We start from the raw sequence: 25,490 nt of genomic DNA, 5'->3' as shown, positions 1-25,490 counted from the left end.
CTCACTGAGGTGGACGTACATCCTCAGTTCCATCCTTCAACTGGCACGAGCCAGATCTACTGTTAGAAGATGTGACTGTTATAGTGAGCGAGCTGCAGCAAAAGGAACACACCTCCTGAGAAAGGACACACCCTCTAAGCTGCCAGCGTGGAGGCAGCATTGGAGCATTTCATGGGGAGATCTCTGGACCCATGTGAGGTACTGGGCAGGTTCTAGCTTTGTTAGAAAGAGATTGTCATGAACTTTGTGATGTGGAATTTTCATTTTTTACATTAAATCTCAAGATAACCCATTTAGTCTTTAGAGATTTGTAAGGAGGTTTATTGACACAGTTCACGTACCTTGTTTGAATCCTGTAAGGGTGGTTTGCAGAGGACCACCAGGTGGCTGGAAGAATCCGCTCATAGGAATGAAGGTGGGGTTTTGATACTGATCAAACCAGGTAAAGCATTGCTGGCAGAGATCACCAATCAAGGATGGATAAGATGATTTAAAGAAATGCAATCTTGCCACTATCTCTATGTAAATGATGCAAGGATCTGTTTTCACATGACAAAAAAGGTTTCCTGTTAGATCGTGCAATGTGTTGTATCAGGTCAACAGCTCAATATACTCAATGCTCTTATAGTCAATGTTCTCATGAAGGATCTGTAGACTACTACACAGCTTTTAGAAACCCCCAATATGTGTTGCACAATTATAACAATCCACCAGGGGTGCAAAAGTTGCAATTGCACATGGGTTGGGGCTGCCTACAGATCACATACTCAGGGGCGGATTGGCCATAGACCTTACAGGGAAATTTCCCGGTGGTCCGATGCCCAGGGGGCCACCTGAGCCCTCCTCATGACCGGCCAGTTGAAGTTTCTGGGGATGTATTTTGTGATGGACTGTGGTATTCGGTTCTGTTGGGGTGGTATAATGTGCCACAATATGGTATTGCTGGCCCCGCCTACTTGTGTTGGCCCTGTCTTCCATCAATTTGGACCAAACTATAAAACGGGGCCACTTTTAGTATTTTTTCCAAGGACCACTATATGTTCCCAGTCTGCTCCTGCACATACTACACAAGATGGCAACAAATGGCATTTGGCACCTGATACAGATTTTGCACCCTCCCCCATGCTTTGAATTATGACTTCGTAAGGGAAAGTTCACATCACCATTATTTTTCTGTTCTTCTGATCCGTCAGAAGAACAGTAAAATAAAAAGAAAAAAAACGGATCCTGTAAAATAAGTTGTGCAGTTGTGCACATTTGGCATCGATTTGAGCCATTTCCGTCTGAGATCCATTTTTTTACATGGGGAAAAAAGTATTGCATGCAGTACTTTTTACAGGATCCTTTATTTTCTTTTCTTCTGACGGATCAGAAGAACATAAAAATAAAAGTGATATGAACTCGCCCTAATGTACTCTTGCTAGAATCAGTTTTTTCAGTCAGCAGTTTAGGCATGCTCCAAAAATTAAGCCACATTGGATATAGCATAACTAAAATGGTTAAACATATGTTTTGGAGTGTGAGAGAAAACTGGACCTCCTGAGGAACTGTCTTTTCTCCTGACATGTATATTTTAGTAAATCCTCATTTTCCTATTATATATAACAACTTTGGAGCATCTTTTCTTAGAACCCTATTGTGGCGAAACCAACCTCGCCACTGGGTGCTGGAGAAGCCTTTTTGCCAGCCTCTTGCCCCAGGATTATGGGCCCTCTCATCAGCCCATGCTAAACTTAAACCCCATGGCGATTTGACTGTGTTTGTGGCATCTGAGCGCTGTTTGGATATATTGAGCGCTCAGATCCAAGCCATCTGGGGATAAGTTAAATGTCTATATTTACTGTAATGGTTAGGACATTGTATATTTGAATAGTGATGTCTGTCCTATTGTCCCCACGTGTGTATTGGCGATTTCCCTTTGTCCTGAGAGACAAATTAAATTACTCCTCGGTTGTCTCCATGACAGAAGACATTGTTTAAAACGATGTATTCTCCTGCCTGTGATAATTACATCAACCTATTGTGTAAGGTAATTGTATCACAGGCAGAGGGGAGGATTTTGTATGGGAGTGTTTAAACTGTAAAGCTGTAAAGGATTGGCTGCTAGGTCATGTCCTCAGTTCCCAACCAGGTCCACGGGGGTGGTAACCTTGTTGGAAAATGTGTCTAAGTCAATGCTTGTGTGTTCAATAAAGAGTTCCTGTTTTACATTCAACATAGAGCCTCGTCTCATGTGTATGGGGATTTCTATACGCTGTATACTCCCAGGGCTATAACTCCTAGCTCTTGTAAGAGCTGTTCCTGCTCTCTGGATTTAGGAGAGGTTCACCCACTGGAGCGCGGAGCCTTGTCGTAGGTCCAGGGTGGGTAGGAGACGGTGAGACCTCAACCAAGCTTCGGCGGTTCGTGGGGTGTGCAGCGCTTACGGTGTCAAGTGGAGTGCTTGGAGTCCTCGGGAAGCACTAGGAGCATCATTCGACGAAGGTACCCGGTCGGGGTGCCAGGAGATCCGTTACACCTATGCCTTTCCGTTCCTCTATAATTCATCCTAGATATTTATGCATCAATTAGCAACTGGGAGTTACAGATTGATGGTGTGTCCTTGCTTATACATTATCCATACATTATCAGTGCAAAGAATTCCAGACTGTGTAGGGACACACCGATTTCAAAAGTGAACACCCAGTCATCAATTTATTTATAAAGTTCTAGGAGGAATACCATAGTAATGACGCAGATTTCTAAGAAAAGATGATCCAGATTTGTTATGCCATGAGGAATGCACCTTTTTTTTTACTAATGCAGACATATCAGGAGTGATGACAGGTCCTCTTAAAGGCTTATTTACATGATAAACTGATCACTATGGGAACACAAAGTTTGAAAGATCTCCAAAAGTAGACAGCACCTCTAACTGTAGACTCTACAATCAAGAAAGATAACATTTAAAGGGGTGAACAATGCATATGTAAGATGATTACATGGCACTTACTAATACAGACTTATATTCTGGGCCATTTTCTATATTTCAGAAGGTATTCCCCCTTGTTGGGCACGCCTTTTGTGCTATTTACAAGGTGGTTCTCTCCATAAAATGGCTGCTGATGGAGGGTCATGTGACCTGGAAAATAACTTAGTCTCCTCCATTCAAATACACTACACCTGCCATCTGCACTTGCAGTGTTGGGAGTTTAGCGCAGGGTGTTTGAATACAGAGTCTGAGTCTGTTCACATGACCCTCCATCAGTGGCCATCTTATGGACAGAACCGCTATTCAGGGATAGGCAACTACAATTCCTAGCATGCTCCATTTATTTCTATGAGAGTTCTGAGAAGAGTAGAGCTAGTATGCATGCTGGGAGTTGTAGCTTCACAGCAGCTGGAGTGCTGCAGGTTGCCCACCCCTGCTTCAGCCTGTGTGGACAGTACAGAAGATGTGACCAACAAGGGGCCATGGCTTATGAATCCAGCAAATGGCACAGAATGTTAAGGAAGGCAGGGGTGCACTGGCCATACACCCTACAGGGAAATTTACCAGTGGGCTGATGCCCAGGGGGCCACCTGAGCCGTCCTCACTGCCACTGGCCAGTTACATAACGATCTGATGCTCTCAGCATTAATAAAAGCTGGGAGCATCAGTTACTTCTGCATTTGGCCAATGGCCGCAGGTGCCCTACTAAACTTAACTATATCACTGTCCTCAGGACGTTGATACAGTTGAATACTGTTGCGTAAGTGGCAGTATTTTGTACTGCACTGTGGTATTTGGTTCTGCTGAGGCCATATTTTGTGCTGCACTACAGCATTGCAGGCCCCCCTACTTATGTTGTCTTTGCCTACTTGTGTTGTCCTGCCTTCTGTCAATTTGGACCTGCCTACAACATGGAGCCACTTTTAGTCTTTTTTCCAGAGCCACTTTATGTTCCCAGTCCGCCCCTGAAGAAAGGCTATATTAGAAAGTGTCATATAGTCATCTTACATACACATTGGTCAACAGTAACCAGAAAGCGACCAACCCTTTAACTGAAGTATGATTCCTAAATCATCGCCCACAGTAGAGTCATCCATAAATTTATACATTCAACTCATTATTTGTGCAGTAGACTACACTGAAAACATTTAAATGCCTCCCCCATATCCCCGGGCCCTTCACAGAGGTTGTACTTACCTGGCTCCCCAGCATCCACGTTGCTTTTGACACCCGAACGGCTGCCACTGCATCTTCCCGTCGCATGGAAAACATCCGGTGTCAGGGGGCAGCCAAAACCAGGCCGTGACGGGAACAAGCCTCCCTAGCATCGGGGGTGTGGGGCCCGGCCGTATGGAAAGGAATTTTAGGGGTTGGATAACCCCTTTAACTTCCAAGGATGTTTATACCCACAAGTGATGGAGGCACTCACCTATACGCCCCTCAATGAAATTCATGGTAGGTTGGAAGAGTCGAAATGCATCACGGACAAGCTTGGCCTCTTCATTTTTCATGTGTTCCACGCACATATCAAAGTCTTTGATCAGACTGTTGATTCCACATGAAACTATCTTGCTAGATATCCAGTCCATATTGCCTGTAAGTAGACTTTTAATATCTTTACACTAATCATAAAATGGGAAAAATGAAGTACACATTGCAGATTTGTCCCAGATTTCACCCTTTGCATTTTCTAGGGTGCTCTGCAATGAAAAGAATTGGCAAGTTGCAAATTTCAAAATCTACTTAGTTGGTACTGTAATGTGCTGTGGATCTACCACATACAATTCCACACACAGCAAAGCCGCACGTACTATGTAATGTGTGCATGTGGCTTCAAAAGCTATTGGTCACTGTGTCAAAATCTGAAAAATGTCCATATAACACAAGATAATGGTTGTAAAATTTAATTTTAAATACATTTTGAATTTGACATCATTTTACTCCTAACATATATTATGCATACCTAAAATTTCCCGCTGTAGTTCATCAAAGCGGCCTCCATTAAGCAGATGGTAAGGCAACTCACTAATTTTTCTGAGATTCGGCAAGTCTTCTGAAAACCACAATGGCTGTGGGGCCACCTGAGAAGAGTTTCAGAACAACATTGGACATTGCCACCCCATGGGTTTAACACTGGAAGTAGGAAATGTAATGGTCAAAAGAAATACCTTTCTGTCAGCACTCAGGGTCTTCTTAATGAATGGTAGGTGGATGGGACATTTGGTGCCCAGACTCCAAGTGCCCATGAAATAGTCAGCTAGAACGTGATGTCTTTTAGTCTTCTCTGACCCGCTCAGGTAAATGTTGTGTGCCACTTCAATGAACTGCCTAGAGGCAGAAAGTGCAGACCAGTAACATTGTGAATGCAGTATAGGGATAGATAAACAAGGGCTTATAAGATGGTACTCTGCAGGTTAGCACCAAAGGCTGAAGAAGAACCAGACTCAAAGTGGCATACACTGCACAGCATTAATGCCAATAGCAGAAGTGGCCAGGCCTTAGAGCAGCTAAATGATATCATAGGGTCATGGAAACACCCCTTTTTAAGCCATAATATATATATTTTTTTTAAAAAGTAACTTCCTTACAGACCCCCATGATAGAGTTACATCTGCATTTTACTCTTTCGACATTGGGACAGATTTACTAATAAAAATGTGCCAAAAAAAACTGGCGTGCATGCTTTACGTCACATTTACCAACAGTTTTGCACACTTTTCTAAGGGAAAAGGGGGCATAGCTTTGCAGGAAAAGGGTGTGATTTTGTGAGAAGGGGCATGGTCTAATCGCACTAACAGTGTCGGACTGGGGCACCTAGGGCCCACCAGTAAAATGTATTTTGGGGGCCCACCATACGGATACATTTAAATATAATAAATAATCTATCAGGTTTTTTATATGAACATCGGCTGGTGGAGGTGCTGTACATGGAATATATGTCTGTAGTGCAGTAGGGCTAATGTGTTATGTGCCACTGGTACAGGGGGTGGACGACTAGGGGCCCAACTTGCTCAGGGGCCCACCGGGGGATTCCCCTGTACCCCTGTGGGCCAGTCCGATCCTGCGCACTAATGTGCCTTCAAAAATGAAGCAAAATCTTGGTGTATTTTTGGAGTAAATCTACTATAACCTATAGGTGGAATAAACTTAGATTTTAATGTACTAATATTTTGCCACAGTGGCTCAACCTCCCTAGGCTTCTGGAATAAAGTGCACTATCCTCGGCGCACCCACTGCCGATATAATACCTAGAATAATGTGAATTAGTTGTATGGAAGGCACTCTGTCCTCTGGCGTGGCATGGAAATATAAAAATAACTTTGCAAGAAAAGGGGGTTAGTCAGCACCTCCCAGTGCGCAGGTGCACGCCGCCATGGCAAAGACCTAGAGGAAAAAAAGAGACAATGCAGCAGCAGCCTGCAAATCAGATAAAGTACAATAATGCCAAAAATTATAGTGCTAATGCTACGCTTATTTATAAAGTGAGATGCTTGGCCAATGCATTTTGTACAAAACCATCTGAGCCCGTCTGCCGTACGTCAAGGCGATCTCTGTTAGACGGGTCCTAACACTAAATACTACCTGTTATGTGCCATAATGGCCGCCATAAAGTTCAGGGAGTGTTGGATCCACATGCATGCTGGATCCACTCTGCTTTTTACCATTTTTGGTGCCATAATGGCCTCCATTACAAGGGATGCAGGTACCAACATGCATGCCAAGCCCACTCTATACCTTTCCTTGTGCCAGACAGCTTCCAATGAATGTAGTGAGAGCAGGCTACAGCTTTATACTGAAACTAATGAAAGTGGTCTAGAGTGGGCTCGGCATGCATGTTGGTACCTGCATCCCTTGTAATGGAGGCCATTATGGTACCAAAAATGTTATAAAGCAGAGTGGATCCAGCATGCATGTGGATCCAACACTCCCTGAACTTTATGGCGGCCATTATGGCACATAACAGGTAGTATTTAGTGTTAGGACCCGTCTAATAGAGATCGTCTTGACGTACGGCAGACGGGCTCAAATGGTTTTGTACAAAATGCATTGGCCAAGCATCTCACTTTATAAATAAGCGTAGCATTAGCACTATAATTTTTGGCATTATTGTACTTTATCTGATTTGCAGGGTGCTGCTGCATTGTCTCTTTTTTTCCTCTAGGTCTTTGCCATGGCAGCGTGCACCTGCGCACTGGGAGGTGCTGACTAACCCCCTTTTGCCAAGCAGAAGACCGAGGCCGATCAAAGAACAATCTCCAACCAGGTGGGACGCTACGTGGGATGCTGGAAGAACAGAGCCAGGGCAGGCAAGCGGCCGCAGTACGGCAGCCCCACACTAAAAGGAGCTGGGGACAGAACTAGTGAGAGCTCATCCGGCGCACATAATAAGAAGCATTTCCTTGGAGTGGTAATGTAGTAGCAATATTTCTACAGCATTTATCAACTATTACCCATGAATTGAAACACAACTGTTACATAATTGAAACAAGAGACACTGGTTACTATATGAGAGACATTGATTCATTTAACGCACAAATCTATCAGTATGGAATTTAAACACTATATATAAAGGTCCCATATATAAGCAGGACGTAATTTTACCCATCAACTGGTTATCAATATATCATCATTGGAGAGACATATGTAGATCTATTTATCAATTCATTCATACGGAATCTGGTACTGCTGTTATAAAAAATATATATGAGGAGGACGTATTCCTATTTTTTTGATAATTTTTTTCAACAATGGCCTTTTATTTGTTATTAACTATTTTTATATACAGGATCCATTATATATCATGTAATTATATTCCATGCCACACCAGAGGATAGAGTGCCTTCCATCAACAATTGATTCCATACAACTAATTCACATAGACTTCTGGGCAGCAGATCATTGTTCACACAGCATGACCTGTTGTCTAGAAATGATGATTTAATGTGCTGCATAAACGATGATTGGTGGCACCTTATATATAGGGCCATTATTGGGAACGAGTGTTCATACGAACGGTCGTTCCCGTTGGCGCAATAAATAGTCCTTGGTAAAATGTTTTACATTGTTTAACCTAATTAGGTTAAGTATGTAATTTATACTTTCTAATGTGCTCGTATTCATATTTTTGGAATTTGTTTCAAGAGAAAGATTCACCAAAAACCCCAAAGATGACAGATAATGATTTGCCACAAAACACTAACATTTTGCTAGCTCATAATGTGGTGATGAAGGGGTTATCTGGGTTGTGACGTGATCCCAAGTGGCAGCCACTTCCATGATCATGTGTCGTACATTAGGCCAAAGCCTAATGTCATTAAGATATTATACCAAACATTACTTATTAATAGGGATGAGCGAACCCGAACCGTATAGTTCGGGTTCGTACCGAATTTTGGGGTGTTCGTGACACGGACCGGAACCCGAACATTTTCGTAAAAGTCCGGGTTCGGTGTTCGGCGCTTTCTTGGCGCTTTTTGAAAGGCTGCAAAGCAGCCAATCAACAAGCGTCATACTACTTGCCCCAAGAGGCCATCACAGCCTTGCCTACTATTGGCATGGCTGTGATTGGCCAGTGCAGCATGTGACCCAGCCGCTATATAAGCTTGGGTCACGTTGCGCTGCACGTCACTCTGCTGATTCAAGCATAGGGAGAGGTTGCAGCTGCGACGTTAGGGCGAGATTAGGCAGATTAACTCCTCCAAAAGACTTGATTCTGTGATCGATCTGCAGCTGTGGATCATTGAAGTGCTAATATTGACTTGCTCACTTTTTCGAGGCTGCCCAGAGCGTTTTTAGATCACTTTTTTTCTGGGGTGATCGGCGGCCATTTTGTGACTTGTGGTGCGCCAGCACAAGCTATCACCAAGTGTATTTAACCATCAATAGTGTGGTTATTTTGTGCTATATCCTACATCAGCTGCAGGCTGAGCCTGTGTCACCGAAGTGCATTTAACCATCAACAGTCTGGTTATTTTTTGGCCATATACTACATCTGGTGCAGGCTGAGCCTGTGTCACCCAAGTGCATTTAACCATCAACAGTGTGGTTATTTTTTGGCCATATACTACATCAGGGGCAAGTTGAGCCTGTCACCCAGCGCCTAAAAAATAGACCTGACATTTCTATTCAACCAAATCTGTACTGTTTTAGCTGGTCAAGTTATTTGTAGTGACCGTAAAAGCACACTTTTTGTTCTGGGTTGAAAAACTATTCCCAAATTTGCCATTCTCAAAATAACTAGTTTCTGGTATATGAGGCCTACTTGAAATCTATCCCAAAAAGGATATCTTACATTGAAGGTGCTGATAGTGTCATTCAGAAAAACCTAAGACACACGCTACCGTGCAGATAGAAGTCTGATTCTGTGATTAAACCTATACCTGTCACACAGCGCAAAAAAAAACAGGCCTCACATTTCTATTCAACCAAATCTGTACTGTTTTAGCTGGTCAAGTTATTTGTAGTGACCGTAAAAGCACATTTTTTGTTCTGGGTTGCAAAACTATTCCCAAATTTGCCATTCTCAAAATAACTAGTTTCTGGTATATGAGGCCTACTTGAAATCTATCCCAAAAAGGATATCTTACATTGAAGGTGCTGATAGTGTCATTCAGAAAAACCTAAGACACACGCTACCGTGCAGATAGAAGTCTGATTCTGTGATTAAACCTATACCTGTCACACAGCGCAAAAAAAAAACAGGCCTCACATTTCTATTCAACCAAATCTGTACTGTTTTAGCTGGTCAAGTTATTTGTAGTGACCGTAAAAGCACATTTTTTGTTCTGGGTTGAAAAACTATTCCCAAATTTGCCATTCTCAAAATAACTAGTTTCTGGTATATGAGGCCTACTTGAAATCTATCCCAAAAAGGATATTACATTGAAGGTGCTGATAGTGTCATTCAGAAAAACCTAAGACACACGCTACCGTGCAGATAGAAGTCTGATTCTGTGATTAAACCTATACCTGTCACACAGCGCAAAAAAAAAACAGGCCTCACATTTCTATTCAACCAAATCTGTACTGTTTTAGCTGGTCAAGTTATTTGTAGTGACCGTAAAAGCACATTTTTTGTTCTGGGTTGAAAAACTATTCCCAAATTTGCCATTCTCAAAATAACTAGTTTCTGGTATTTGAGGCCTACTTGAAATCTATCCCAAAAAGGATATTACATTGAAGGTGCTGATAGTGTCATTCAGAAAAACCTAAGACACACGCTACCGTGCAGATAGAAGTCTGATTCTGTGATTAAACCTATACCTGTCATACAGCGCAAAAAAAAAACAGGCCTCACATTTCTATTCAACCAAATCTGTACTGTTTTAGCTGGTCAAGTTATTTGTAGTGACCGTAAAAGCAAATTTTTTGTTCTGGGTTGAAAAACTATTCCCAAATTTGCCATTCTCAAAATAACTAGTTTCTGGTATTTGAGGCCTACTTGAAATCTATCCCAAAAAGGATATCTTACATTGAAGGTGCTGATAGTGTCATTCAGAAAAACCTAAGACACACGCTACCGTGCAAATAGAAGTCTAATTCTGTGATTAAACCTATACCTGTCACACAGCGCAAAAAAAAAACAGGCCTCACATTTCTATTCAACCAAATCTGTACTGTTTTAGCTGGTTAAGTTATTTGTAGTGACCGTAAAAGACCACTTTTTGTTCTGGGTTGAAAAACTATTCCCAAATTTGCCATTCTCAAAATTGTGGTGAACGGGAACAATGAGGAAAACATCTAATAAGGGACGCGGACGTGGACATGGTCGTGGTGGTGTTAGTGGACCCTCTGGTGCTGGGAGAGGACGTGGCCGTTCTGCCACAGCCACACGTCCTAGTGAACCAACTACCTCAGGTCCCAGTAGCCAGCAGAATTTACAGCGATATTTGGTGGGGCCCAATGCCGTTCTAAGGATGGTAAGGCCTGAGCAGGTACAGGCATTAGTCAATTGGGTGGCCGACAGTGGATCCAGCACGTTCACATTATCTCCCACCCAGACTTCTGCAGAAAGCGCACAGATGGCGCATGAAAACCAAGCCCATTGGTCTGTCACATCACCCCCATGCATATCAGGGAAACTGTCTGAGCCTCAAGTTATGCAGCAGTCTCTTATGCTGTTTGAAGACTCTGCTGCCAGGGTTTCCCAAGGGCATCCACCTAGCCCTTCCCCAGGGGTGGAAGAGATAGAATGCACTAACGCACAACCACTTATTTTTCCTGATGATGAGGACATGGGAATACCACCTCAGCACGTCTCTGATGATGACGAAACACAGGTGCCAACTGCTGCGTCTTCCTGCAGTGTGCAGACTGAACAGGAGGTCAGGGATCAAGACTGGGTGGAAGACGATGCAGGGGACGATGAGGTCCTAGACCCCACATGGAATGAAGGTCGTGCCACTGACTTTCACAGTTCGGAGGAAGAGGCAGTGGTGAGACCGAGCCAACAGCGTAGCAAAAGAGGGAGCAGTGGGCAAAATCAGAACACCCGCCGCCAATAGACTCCGCCTGCTACTGACCGCCGCCATCTGGGACCGAGCACCCCAAAGGCAGCTTCAAGGAGTTCCCTGGCATGGCACTTCTTCAAACAATGTGCTGACGACAAGACCTGAGTGGTTTGCACGCTGTGCCATCAGAGCCTGAAGCGAGGCATTAACGTTCTGAACCTTAGCACAACCTGCATGACCAGGCACCTGCATGCAAAGCATGAACTGCAGTGGAGTAAACACCTTAAAAACAAGGAAGTCACTCAGGCTCCCCCTGCTACCTCTTCTGCTGCTGCCGCCTCGGCCTCTTCTGCTGCTGCCGCCGCCTCGGCCTCTTCTGCTGCTGCTGCCGCCGCCTCGGCCTCTTCCTCTGCCTCTGGAGGAACGTTGGCACCTGCCGCCCAGCAAACATGGGATGTACCACCAACACCACCACCTGCGTCACCAAGCATCTTAACCATGTCACACGGCAGCGTTCAGCTCTCCATCTCACAAACATTTGAGAGAAAGCGTAAATTCCCACCTAGCCACCCTCGATCCCTGGCCCTGAATGCCAGCATTTCTAAACTACTGGCCTATGAAATGCTGTCATTTAGGCTGGTGGACACACACAGCTTCAAACAGCTCATGTCACTTGCTGTCCCACAGTATGTTGTTCCCAGCCGCCACTACTTCTCCAAGAGAGCCGTGCCTTCCCTGCACAAACAAGTGTCCGATAAAATCAAGTGTGCACTGCGCAACGCCATCTGTGGCAAGGTCCACCTAACCACAGATACGTGGACCAGTAAGCACGGCCAGGGACGCTATATCTCCCTAACTGCACACTGGGTAAATGTAGTGGCGGCTGGGCCCCAGGCGGAGAGCTGTTTGGCGCACGTCCTTCCGCCGCCAAGGATCGCAGGGCAACATTCTTTGCCTCCTGTCTCCTCCTCCTCCTACTCAGCTTCTTCCTCCTCTTCTTCCACCTGCTCATCCAGTCAGCCACACACCTTCACCACCAACTTCAGCACAGCCCGTGGTAAACGTCAGCAGGCCATTCTGAAACTCATATGTTTGGGGGACAGGCCCCACACCGCACAGGAGTTGTGGTGGGGTATAGAACAACAGACCGATGAGTGGTTGCTGCCGGTGAGCCTCAAGCCCGGCCTGGTGGTGTGCGATAATGGGCGAAATCTCGTTGCAGCTCTGGGACTAGCTGGTTTGACGCACATCCCTTGCCTGGCGCATGTGCTGAATTTGGTGGTGCAGAAGTTCATTCGCAACTACCCCGACATGTCAGAGCTGCTGCATAAAGTGCGGGCCGTCTGTTCGCGCTTCCGGCGTTCACACCCTGCCGCTGCTCGCCTGTCTGCGCTACAGCGTAACTTCGGCCTTCCCGCTCACCGCCTCATATGCGACGTGCCCACCAGGTGGAACTCCAACTTGCATATGCTGGACAGACTGTGCGAGCAGCAGCAGGCCATAGTGGAGTTTCAGCTTCAGCACGCACGGGTCAGTCGCACTGCGGATCAGACACACTTCACCACCAATGACTGGGCCTCCATGCGAGACCTGTGTGCCCTGTTGCGTTGTTTCGAGTACTCCACCAACATGGCCAGTGGCGATGACGCCGTTATCAGCGTTACAATACCACTTCTATGTCTCCTTGAGAAAACACTTAGGGCGATGATGGAAGAGGAGGTGGCCCAGGAGGAAGAGGAGGAAGAGGGGTCATTTTTAGCACTTTCAGGCCAGTCTCTTCGAAGTGACTCAGAGGGAGGTTTTTTGCAACACCAGAGGCCAGGTACAAATGTGGCCAGACAGGGCCCACTACTGGAGGACGAGGAGGACGAGGATGAGGAGGAGGTGGAGGAGGATGAGGATGAAGCATGTTCACAGCGGAGTGGCACCCAAAGCAGCTCGGGCCCATCACTGGTGCGTGGCTGGGGGGAAACTCAGGACGATGACGATACGCCTCCCACAGAGGACAGCTTGTCCTTACCTCTGGGCAGCCTGGCACACATGAGCGACTACATGCTGCAGTGCCTGCGCAACGACAGCAGAGTTGCCCACATTTTAACGTGTGCGGACTACTGGGTTGCCACCCTGCTGGATCCCCGGTACAAAGACAATGTGCCCACCTTACTTCCTACACTGGAGCGTGATAGGAAGATGCGCGAGTACAAGCGCACGTTGGTAGACGCGCTACTGAGAGCATTCCCAAATGTCACAGGGGAACCAGTGGAAGCCCAAGGCGAAGGCAGAGGAGGAGCAAGAGGTCGCCAACGCAGCTGTGTCACGGCCAGCTCCTCTGAGGGCAGGGTTAGCATGGCAGAGATGTGGAAAAGATTTGTCAACACGCCACAGCTAACTGCACCACCACCTGATACGGAACGTGTTAGCAGGAGGCAACATTTCACTAACATGGTGGAACAGTACCTGTGCACACCCCTCCACGTACTGACTGATGGTTCGGCCCCATTCAACTTCTGGGTCTCCAAATTGTCCACGTGGCCAGAGCTAGCCTTTTATGCCTTGGAGGTGCTGGCCTGCCCGGCGGCCAGCGTTTTGTCTGAACGTGTATTCAGCACGGCAGGGGGCGTCATTACAGACAAACGCAGCCGCCTGTCTACAGCCAATGTGGACAAGCTGACGTTCATAAAAATGAACCAGGCATGGATCCCACAGGACCTGTCCATCCCTTGTGCAGATTAGATATTAACTACCTCCCCTTAACAATATATTATTCTACTCCAGGGCACTTCCTCATTCAATACTATTTTTAATTTCATTTTACCATTATATTGCGGGGCAACCCAAAGTTGAATGAACCTCTCCTCTGTCTGGGTGCCGGGGCCTAAATGTGTGACAGTGGCCTGTTCCAGTGGTGGGTGACGTGAAGCCTGATTCTCTGCTATGACATGAAGACAGATTCTGCGCTGACATAAGGCCAGATTCTCTGTTACGGGACCTCTCTCCTCTGCCTGGGTGCCTGGGCCTAAATGTGTGACAGTGGCCTGTTCCAGTGGTGGGTGACGTGAAGCCTGATTCTCTGCTATGACATGAAGACAGATTCTGCGCTGACATAAGGCCAGATTCTCTGTTACGGGACCTCTCTCCTCTGCCTGGGTGCCTGGGCCTAAATGTGTGACAGTGGCCTGTTCCAGTGGTGGGTGACGTGAAGCCTGATTCTCTGCTATGACATGAAGACAGATTCTGCGCTGACATAAGGCCAGATTCTCTGTTACGGGACCTCTCTCCTCTGCCTGGGTGCCTGGGCCTAAATGTGTGACAGTGGCCTGTTCCAGTGGTGGGTGACGTGAAGCCTGATTCTCTGCTATGACATGAAGACAGATTCTGCGCTGACATAAGGCCAGATTCTCTGTTACGGGACCTCTCTCCTCTGCCTGGGTGCCTGGGCCTAAATGTGTGACAGTGGCCTGTTCCAGTGGTGGGTGACGTGAAGCCTGATTCTCTGCTATGACATGAAGACAGATTCTGCGCTGACATAAGGCCAGATTCTCTGTTACGGGACCTCTCTCCTCTGCCTGGGTGCCTGGGCCTAAATTTGTGACAGTGGCCTGTTCCAGTGGTGGGTGACGTGAAGCCTGATTCTCTGCTATGACATGAAGACAGATTCTGTGCTGACATAAGGCCAGATTCTCTGTTACGGGACCTCTCTCCTCTGCCTGGGTGCCTGGGCCTAAATGTGTGACAGTGGCCTGTTGCAGTGGTGGGTGACGTGAAGCCTGATTCTCTGCTATGACATGAAGACAGATTCTGCGCTGACATAATGCCAGATTCTCTGTTACGGGACCTCTCTCCTCTGCCTGGGTGCCTGGGCCTAAATGTGTGACAGTGGCCTGTTCCAGTGGTGGGTGACGTGAAGCCTGATTCTCTGCTATGACATGAAGACAGATTCTGCGCTGACATAAGGCCAGATTCTCTGTTACGGGACCTCTCTCCTCTGCCTGGGTGCCTGGGCCTAAATGTGTGACAGTGGCCTGTTCCAGTTGTGGGTGACGTGAAGCCTGATTCTCTGCTATGACATGAAGACAGATTCTGCGCTGACATAAGGCCAGATTCTCTGTTATGGGACCTCTCTCCTCGGCCTGGGTGCCTGGGCCTAAATGTGTGACAGTGGCCTGTTCCAGTGGTGGGTGACGTGAAGCCTGATTCTCTGCTATGACATGAAGACAGATTCTGCGCTGACATAAGGCCAGATTCTCTGTTACGGGACCTCTCTCCTCTGCCTGGGTGCCTGGGCCTAAATGTGTGACAGTGGCCTGTTCCAGTGGTGGGTGACGTGAAGCCTGATTCTCTGCTATGACATGAAGACAGATTCTGTGCTGACATAAGGCCAGATTCTCTGTTACGGGACCTCTCTCCTCTGCCTGGGTGCCTGGGCCTAAATGTGTGACAGTGGCCTGTTCCAGTGGTGGGTGACGTGAAGCCTGATTCTCTGCTATGACATGAAGACAGATTCTGCGCTGACATAAGGCCAGATTCTCTGTTACGGGACCTCTCTCCTCTGCCTGGGTGCCTGGGCCTAAATGTGTGACAGTGGCCTGTTCCAGTGGTGGGTGACGTGAAGCCTGATTCTCTGCTATGACATGAAGACAGATTCTGCGCTGACATAAGGCCAGATTCTCTGTTACGGGACCTCTCTCCTCTGCCTGGGTGCCTGGGCCTAAATGTGTGACAGTGTCCTGTTCCAGTGGTGGGTGACGTGAAGCCTGATTCTCTGCTATGACATGAAGACAGATTCTGCGCTGACATAAGGCCAGATTCTCTGTTACGGGACCGCTCTCCTCTGTCTGGGTGCCGGGGCCTAAATATGTGACAGTGGCCTCTTCCAGTGGTGGGTGACATGAAGCCAGATTCTCTGCTATGGCATGAAGAGACTGATTCTCTGCTGACATGAAGCCAGATTCTTTGCTATGGCATGAAGAGACTGATTCTCTGCTGACGTGAAGCCAGATTCTCTGCTATGGGACCTCTGTCCAATTGATATTGGGTCATTTTTATTTTTTTTATTTTTATTTTAATTAATTTCCCTATCCACATTTGTTTGCAGGGGATTTACCTACATGTTGCTGCCTTTTGCAGCCCTCTAGCTCTTTCCTGGGCTGTTTTACAGCCTTTTTAGTGCCCAAAAGTTCGGGTCCCCATTGACTTCAATGGGGTTCGGGTTCAGGACAAAGTTCGGTTCGGGTTCGGATCCCGAACCCGAACATTTCCGGGAAGTTCGGCCGAACTTCTCGAACCCGAACATCCAGGTGTTCGCTCAACTCTACTTATTAATACAATAAACTATATTTACGAGACACTAACATTCAGTGACATACCTGTGGTATAGGCCTAAAACTGTGTTCTCATCTGCTTGCCTCTCTACCAAATACTCCTCTAGATCATGGCGCATATGGGTCCATGAAAGAGCAGGAATTCGTATCACATCTTTGCTTGGAGGGGCCCAGTACTGATAAATGTCTGAGAGGACATCATTATCGATGGAGAGGATATCCTTTAGCTCAGCTTCTGACAATCCGTTCCTATGATTTAAGTTTATCAATTAATCAGGTGAAGTTTTAGTTCCTAATTTGGGAGGGGGGATAAAAGATTTACCAGTTTTGTACAGCAATTCACAAGTCATAGCCAGAAATGTTGCATACTTTTAAAATTGTTGGACATGGTAAAAGTACCAAGTTTTCAACCAGTAGAAAGATGACCTTAGTACTTATCGTATTACTGCAGCAAAATTACATATCCCCCCGATGTAGCACTTGACAGAATCATCAACAATCATTAAATGGATCCAAAAAGTCATTAAAATACAACAGTTGGAAGAACTGGCTAGTTGAGAATACAGATCTCATGAAACACTAGCTCCCTGGGTTCAACAGAGGAACACCATATTTACAATAGGCCCCACACTACCAATACAGCCTTCCTTATCGCAACCTTAATCTGGCCCACCCCTTCTTATGAAAACTTTTTCTCAGGCTATGAAGACTGAGCACTCACTAACTACCAAATTTTTTTCACTCATTAATAATCAGTTTTATTATAGATATTCATAGGGCAATTATCCTTACTACTGATCATAATCATTCATATCTGAAAGATAATAAAATATAAATAGTAGCAACATATTTACCTGGATGCCACAATATACCCTAGGACATGGGATATCAACACTTTGCCATGAACATTTTCCAAACGTTCATATAATTGATGTACAGCTTCTTTTGTGTTGGTAGCAATAGAGAGCTCTGAGGTTGGTGTGTAAGAGGACCACCTCTTAGCCTCATCAAATGCCAATCTAAGAAGTAATGGTTGTCCACATTTCTTGAAACTATCCAACACAATGTCTTGTTGTGCATGAGTCAACATACGTCCTACTGAAGACATGAGCATTTCAATCATCTGGCCTCCTTGCTCAGGTGAGAGAGTCTGAACTTCCAAGTAACATGTTTCATCTATGATGTTTCCTCTTAGGGTATTCAAGATGCCTCCTTCTTCGGGTAATGTTGACAACACAATGTGTACATTGTTTGGGCATTCCTTCGGCAGCCAGTGGAGATGATGGGCACCCTCTGATTGAGAGATTTGATCAAGTGAATCCAGAAACAACACCAAGGTCTCTGTTTTTCTATTAGATACTGTTGTGAGCATTTGGTGAAAAAACCTTACGGTTTCATTGTAAATGTTAGTGACCTGAGGAGTGGGTGGCGGCAAGTCCAATGCTAAGCACACCTTCATAGAAAGACAACACAGTATAATAAGAGAACAGCCTTCATTATGAAAATATAATGTTACAGGAAATATCATATAAAACATACCTACCTGATAACAAATACTCTTCAGAACATCATGGATCTCTGAACTTTGTGGTGATGTGCCAAGAAGTCTCAGCACCAATATATAATTCTCATTATTTGCCACCAAATGTTTGACCATATCAAAGGCCTTACACATCAGTGCAGTTTTTCCTGACCCAGAAGCTCCATAGATAATAAGAGGGAGTCGTATGTCCTTCTCTCTGACATAACTTACAATTCTTTGCAACATGTCCTGTTGTCCACAAAATACTTCAGATTTTTTTTTCGAGAGAAGCAGGTGGTGTGTGACCTCTTGCATCAGCCAACCTAGCCATGGGTGATGTTTCTGAAAACAATTATTATTTTAATGCCTTTTTTCTATATAGTTTACCATCAATACACATGTCTAAAGATATTTATGGCTGACATTGACCACATTTACCTTTGATTCTGGTAGGTCAGCATTCTTTCTGGATAAAGAGTTAAGTATCTGATGATTGACCACAGCAATGACCTGGTCGCAGAGTTTCCGCAGATATGTTTCTTTGCATATCTGTTTATTAAATTCGACTGTATGTGTCTTTACTTTATCAGGATGCTTTTGAACTATCCTGGTCTTTAGGTCAGTTAGAAGCTGTCGAGCTTCTGTGTCTGGATTTCCATTTTCGGCGACATCAATGAGATATGAGACTTTACTAAGATCCATATTGTTCACTTCTCTAAAGAAGATAGAAGAGCCTTGGGGATTGGCTTCAGAGGCCAAGAGTCCGCCTTCAATTTCACATTCTGTCACTGCAACATATTGTGAAGCAATAGTAAATCCTTCGTTCTGCACTCTACATAAGTAATGTTATCAAATGGAGAAAATAAAAGCAGCGCTATATCTGAATCCTAAACAAACTTGTACTTGCGTTGCAATAATAAAGTTTACATATATGACCAGTGGCCATGTCAATTATACATATCTAATTGTATATAAAATAGGTGCCACTATTATTCCAGCCTGCCCCCTTTTTTAAGTGGGTGACTGAGTTAATAAATATTTCATAGACCAGCTTATGAGTTATCTGGTAGTCCTAGGTAGCTGTTATGATGTTTAGTCATAAAACACAGAGGAAATGTGTAATACCCCAGAACGGGGTAACTGCAAAGGGGTTTGTTGTCATGTTAATTGGTTTAATGTAATGTTCTGATTTACTGTATTCTATCCTCAATAGTTTTGTATGGATAAGTCAAGGTTAACTATCCTGACAATCACCCTTTTAGATGGACTTAGGACCAACCCTAGTTCAGTGTGTTCAGGGAGAGTCTTGTGGGCTAGCTATGAGAAAGATAGGAGCTGTGCTCACTCCTCAGAAAAATAAGCATAAGTCCCTGAGAACCATCATCTTTGAGAAGTTTACAGCAAGAACGACATCTCTACTTTACATTACTCCAGAAAGAGAAAGAAAGAACTATCGGGGAAGATTTGTACTGTGATTTGTTTGGAACTGTGCTTTAATATCATTAGATGTAGTACAACTCCCATTCCGCGGTAGTAAAGAGAGAAATGTATTTTCTACTGGCCTGGTTACTGACTCCAGCACCATTCGCCAGTCATGGCACCTACAGACCCTGCCTTGCATCCTTACAAAACACCAAGGGTACCCCAATTACCATCAGGTAGGAGTCTCAACATCAAGGTGTGCCCTGAGGCAAGAGAGGGTATACCCTCCTCTCACTGCCTGGCCCTAGGAAGCATCTGTGTGAGGATTGCCACTGTGATTTGGGTGAACAACTCCTGTTGTCAGAGCCACTACTACTCATCCTCCACTCTGCTCCTCCTGGGCTTGCAGCAGATGTATCAGTACTGGTGCAAAGGAATAGTGGAATAGTTGCCCTTGGTAACAAATCAAAGTCTGCCTGCCTTGCATTTTGCGGAGGATCTTTGGAAAAATATAAGCAGAGATCAGATCAGTTGCTCCCCACATTGGGGGAGATTTATTATTGCAGGGTTTTTGACACTTCATCCAACCTGTCCTACAAGGAAACATGGCTTAAGGCTATATTACACAGCCTGATGTGGCAGACGATTGTTGGGAGGGAAGCGTTCCCTCCTGGCAATCGCCTGCTCGCTAGCAGAGTAGACTGCTGCTATTCAATGCCATGATCTCCTCTCCTGGGGAGGAGAAATCGCTATGCCATCACTCATCCCCATGCTGTATAGTGGTTTGCCGGCGGCAGATCGCTATTAGACACCATGGTCTGCTGCCTGCAAATGATAATGTGAGAAGATTTGGATTGCCTGATTTGGATTTTCTCGTTCGTAGGGCAATCGGCAGCAGTATTAAACTACAAGATGTTCGCTAACAAGCGTTCATTTTAATGCTCATTAACGATTATCTGCCCAAAAATCAGGCAGTGTAATACAGGCTGTAGGTGGAAAATATTAGACAGTACGCCAACTTATCACCCAGCATCAGCCACTGTGATAAATCTGACACTGTCCAGTCTAGGTCCCTCTACACAGGACGATATTACAGCAGATTGTCTGTTGACAATCTGCCGATCACTAGCGGAGGAGACTGATGCATTTACATGCAGCAATTTCCTCCAGAGGATGGGGAGGAGCAATCACTAATGCAATCGCTCTTTCCCACAAGGACTCGTTGTTTGCTAGCAGGAGATCGTGTTTACATGGAAAGATCTTCTGCCGGTAAACGTTCATTTTTGCCTGCGCACAAACGATCTGATTATCCCATGAATGAGCGTTTCGTTTACACTTTTTCATCGCTAACGAGTGTTACTATGAATGCTCGTTAGAGATAATCTGTGCGATTCTCAGCCTGTGTAAAGGGCTCTTTAGTTTACACTGTCTATATCTTACACAATATTAGCAAACCTGGCCCAGTGTTTCCCATACTTGCAGGCAGTGTCGGACTGGAGTACTTAGGGCCCACCAGTAAAATTTATTTTGGGGGCCCACCGTACGGATACATTCCAATATAATAAATAATTTATCAAGTTTTTATATCAACATCTGCTGGTTGTGTTGCCCTGCATTGAATATATGTATTTAGTGCAGTAAGTCTACTGTGTTATGTGCCACTTGTGCAGGGGGTGGGAGACTAGGGGCCCACCTTGCTCAGGGGCCCACCGGGGGATTCCTCTGTACCCCTGTGGGCCAGTCCGAGCCTGCTTGCAGGGCCTAAAAGTCATGTGCTGATTTCCCGGCAATCGGCCCAAAGCAGTTTCTGCAGTTATGTATATAAGGTGTTCACAAAGCTACCTAGGCTAGTTTCACACTAGCGCTAAACTGTTCCAGTAGGTAGAGGAACAGCCTGCTGGAGGTTATCGTATAGCCGGAAACTGCCAGAGCACTGCCAGGCCCCATTGATCATAGGGAGACCCGATGGGGATCAGGCCTGTTTCCGGCATAAATGCTGGGATTCAGACAGACAAAAAATGCTGCTTGTGGCTAGTGTAAAACTAACCTTAGAGAATACCAGTGAATTTAGTGAATTAAACAGTATTTTGCTGGAAGACAAAGCACTACCCAATGTATTCCACATGCACTGCTTTTAAGAATACAAACCTGATTTATAATACTTATGTTTTTGCTCTTGAGTAATCAATCCTTCAATGTGTGCAACTTCTGCAGCTGAGCGTAATATAATCGATAGCCGCTTCTCAACCTCTCTCCACTCCTTGGCTTCCTTTGCTTGGATTTCTGCATGGGACGAATCCTTATTTGAGAAATTAGGAAAATGAGTTGTAATGGGCTGGAATACATATTTTGGAGGGACAGCATTTATATCTCTCCAAAACCACAGAGTCAAAAGCTGAGCTTCGGCTTCATCCTTGAGAACTTTCTTGTATAGTATGTTAAATTCGTCTTCATCTATGACTCGAGGTAATGGTCTAAATCCATAGCGACTGCCAATTAATGCCTTTTGAAAAAAAGAAATAATACATTGAGATGTAGATAACCGCAATCATTCTACTGTGTTCCATTTTGCATATGTGTACTATTACAGTGTACATTTGTTTTCATGATTATTAAGAAGTCCCTCTGGAGGTTTCTTGTGGCTTGTGTTGTACAGTTAAAGACACCCAGGAGAGGTTTGTTATCTATCATTTGTATAGACAAAGGACAGGTAACTGCACAGTCAATGTATATTCAATGTCTGGACTAGTTACATGGATATAAGTCCATCAACTTCAACCAGGGGATGGGAGGGGATATTAATTGAGGAAACAGGAGTAAGAAACCAGAATTCTACCCAAGTCCATAAGCATTACCATTATTTAGTTCTAAGAATTCATCAAAGCTTTCTTGCTATGACCCTGAGATAGACTATTCTACAGATTCACATTTTTTATGGTGAAGAAGAAGCATTGACACCTCTAGAGACTGAACTTTTTCTTCTCCAGGTGGGAATTTTAAACAGCTTTTCACCATTTATTTTTTGTACAGACCATATGCTGTATATAGGTTAATCATTCCCCCCTTGAACTCCTTTCAACACTAAATAAATGTAATTCTTTTAATTTTTCCTCATAATTAAGACCCCCTTATCAGTTTAGCTCTTCATTGTACTTTTTCCAGTTCCAAGACATACTCTCTATGGACTGGTGCCCCAAACTGTGTTCTTTATTTAGTATTAGTCATTGTAAAGCACACATTATTATTTCATATTCAAGGAGCAAACTTATCCAACACCCTCATCAGTCATCTAAAAACATCTTTTTTGCTACCAACTAAAGGGGGGAACAAAGTATTTTAAAAAATTGACCAAGAACAGGAAACTATGTAAAATCAAAGAAAAAAAAAAACATTACTCACCCTGTAAGTAACCCACTGCTTCAGTCCCTCTTGGTGCTACAACTATCACTTCAGATCGTACATTGTAATTGGCAGTGATCATTTGAACAATGTACATGTTACATGACTGTCAAGGATTGGTACAGCAGGACAATTAAAGGGTGAGCATTTTTTCCCTTAATTAAAGGGGTATTCCTGTTTCACAATATTGATGACATGTCCTAAGGATATCAATATCAGATCAGCGGGGATCAGCACACCCGCTGATAAGATGTTTGAAGTTGCTGTGGTGCTCACGCGAGTATTGCATCTTCTTCATTGTCTAATTTTACGCTGTCTACATTGTAATGGCAGTGCAGGGTAATTACAACTTCCTCTTCTATTCAAGTGAACGGTACAAAAAGCTGCAATTACCCTGCACTGACGCTACAATGTAGACAGCATGCAAGTAAACATCGAAGAGGAAGCAGCACTTGCACAGACGCCATGACCCCTTTTCACAGCTGATCTGTGAGTTTGCCAGGAATTGTCCCCCCATCAATTTGATATTGATAACATGTCCTGAGGATAGGTTATGAATATCATAAGTTGTTGTGGTAAAAGACTCAGTACAAGTTGTGTACAATAACTAAAAGCGTACCTTTTATTTTAGGTTAATTTCTATATCTGGCCCTTTTATGATTTGTATTGTGCATTTATCACCAGTATCTCTTGTAAGGTTCCTCTTACCTGTATCCCTATCTCGCTGTAGCACATTCTCCGAAGCAGCAATAGCAGCAGCATGGAGGACATTAAAAAGCAGTACTCAGCAGTGTAGCTGTGAATTCAGCACTGGAGTGAGAAGGATCACTTACTAGATGCTGCAGCTGCCTTTCTATATGTGTCTGTTCATTTGTCTCCCTCCAGTAGCTACTCCTACTTTACATAATCTTCTATGTGGAGCATGTAACCCAATCCTTCAGTGAGCTGATAATCCATCTGGTCTCACAAGATGGGTTTTAGCAGTGAATTTACAGTGATTGATCATTACAGAGGGGTGGATGAGTAGAAGTGACTGATAAGTGTAGGAAAAAGCATTTTTCGGAAAATAATTTTTTTCCCTGTATTTGCTGATACTATGCAAACTTTGCTGAAATAGAAGTGCCTATTTTAGGCCAAGTGTGCATGGTAACTTCACTGATGAGAAGTAAATATACTGCTGCCAGAACCCTTCTGCTGCAACAAAGAAATGTTCAACTGATTGTAATTGTTCATTACTGTACATCTGTTCAGTATGTTTACTGATTAAATAATTTAAAGGAGCAATGACTTTTTCATATGGATATGGGCTTGGAAACCATTTGGTGTGTCAAATACAGGGGACATCTGAGCATACCACCATATACAGTGACAATGTGAAGGTAGCATGGAACATCATCAGGTCCTCCTTTAGACATATGGATGAAACAGATACCATTTTGTAAAGCAGTCGATGAATGTACTAATGTAGGTAAAAGAAAACTGGAAATGAGAAAAACAGAAATGTCCACTCCATATGACTTACAATGAAGTATGGTCCTATAGAAGTCTTCTGACAGGTTTTAATCTCCTTCAGACAAAGATCTGTGGTCATGTGATCCACTGAGGCATAATCTCGGACTCCCCAACGCATGTCTACCACCTATAGGGAGAGATATTGTATAATATATAGTATATTCATTATTAATGCAAGAGAAAGAAACATAATAACTTTTTGCACTGGTGCCTTGCAGTGCTGGGGTCCTGGGTTCAAATCTCACCAAGGGCAACATCTGCATGGAATTTGTAAATTCTACCCGTGTTTGCGCACATTTCCCTGGGGTGCTCCGGTGTCCTCCCACACTCCAAAAATATACTAATAGGTAAATAAGCTTCCTAGCAAATGTTGCATGTTGGGGTTGAGAGCCTATATGGCAGCCACTGAGTCCCCAGGGAGTCACCCCAGCCACACAAATATCCCAGCACTTTGTGAGAAAAGCGCATATCAAATGTTTGTCATTGCCATTACTGTATATTATTTGAAGTAATAGATTTTTGGTTTTAACCAAATAACCTCTTTAGATTTGTTAGTAGCGTTTGTTCAATTATTTCTCTATAAGTATTTCCCCGTTAATACTCACAAGCCCAAATGTAAGCCTAGGCAATTTTGATGATTAAAGGGGTTAGCCCATCTTGGACATTGCTAAAATATGCTCCCAATGTCTGATAGGTGCAGGCCCCACCCCAGACAATGTCCAGGATGTCCCAACTCCTTTAAATAAAAAGGTAAAGGAGTGCAAAAGTGTCCAGAAAAGGTAAGTAGTAGCCAAGTAATGGTGCTGTATGACAGTATTATTTGAACACCATGGCACTGTCAAGTGGGCACCATATGGGATCATTTCAGAATTACCGCCTTTTTGTTCCGCATC

At 44.4% G+C, this 25,490-nt stretch overlaps 1 protein-coding gene across 1 annotated transcript in view; it reads right to left on the bottom strand.

Annotated features, from left to right (window-relative positions):
• The window catches only part of NWD1 (NACHT and WD repeat domain containing 1), a 71,944-nt gene that overhangs the window by 28,827 nt on the left and 17,627 nt on the right, over positions 1-25,490 (bottom strand). Inside the window, exons 3-12 of the mRNA XM_040417455.1 lie at positions 24,608-24,724; positions 21,835-22,189; positions 18,703-19,052; positions 18,286-18,606; positions 17,597-18,195; positions 16,788-16,991; positions 5,140-5,299; positions 4,935-5,052; positions 4,401-4,565; positions 342-539 (exon numbers count right to left, since the gene is read on the bottom strand). Coding sequence (XP_040273389.1) covers positions 342-539; positions 4,401-4,565; positions 4,935-5,052; positions 5,140-5,299; positions 16,788-16,991; positions 17,597-18,195; positions 18,286-18,606; positions 18,703-19,052; positions 21,835-22,189; positions 24,608-24,724 — 2,587 coding nt within the window. The remainder of the gene's footprint in view (positions 1-341; positions 540-4,400; positions 4,566-4,934; positions 5,053-5,139; positions 5,300-16,787; positions 16,992-17,596; positions 18,196-18,285; positions 18,607-18,702; positions 19,053-21,834; positions 22,190-24,607; positions 24,725-25,490) is intronic.

This window comes from Bufo bufo, chromosome 2, assembly GCF_905171765.1.
Source record: "Bufo bufo chromosome 2, aBufBuf1.1, whole genome shotgun sequence".
Lineage (NCBI taxonomy): Eukaryota > Metazoa > Chordata > Amphibia > Anura > Bufonidae > Bufo > Bufo bufo.
This window is presented reverse-complemented; position numbering and strand designations above follow the sequence as displayed.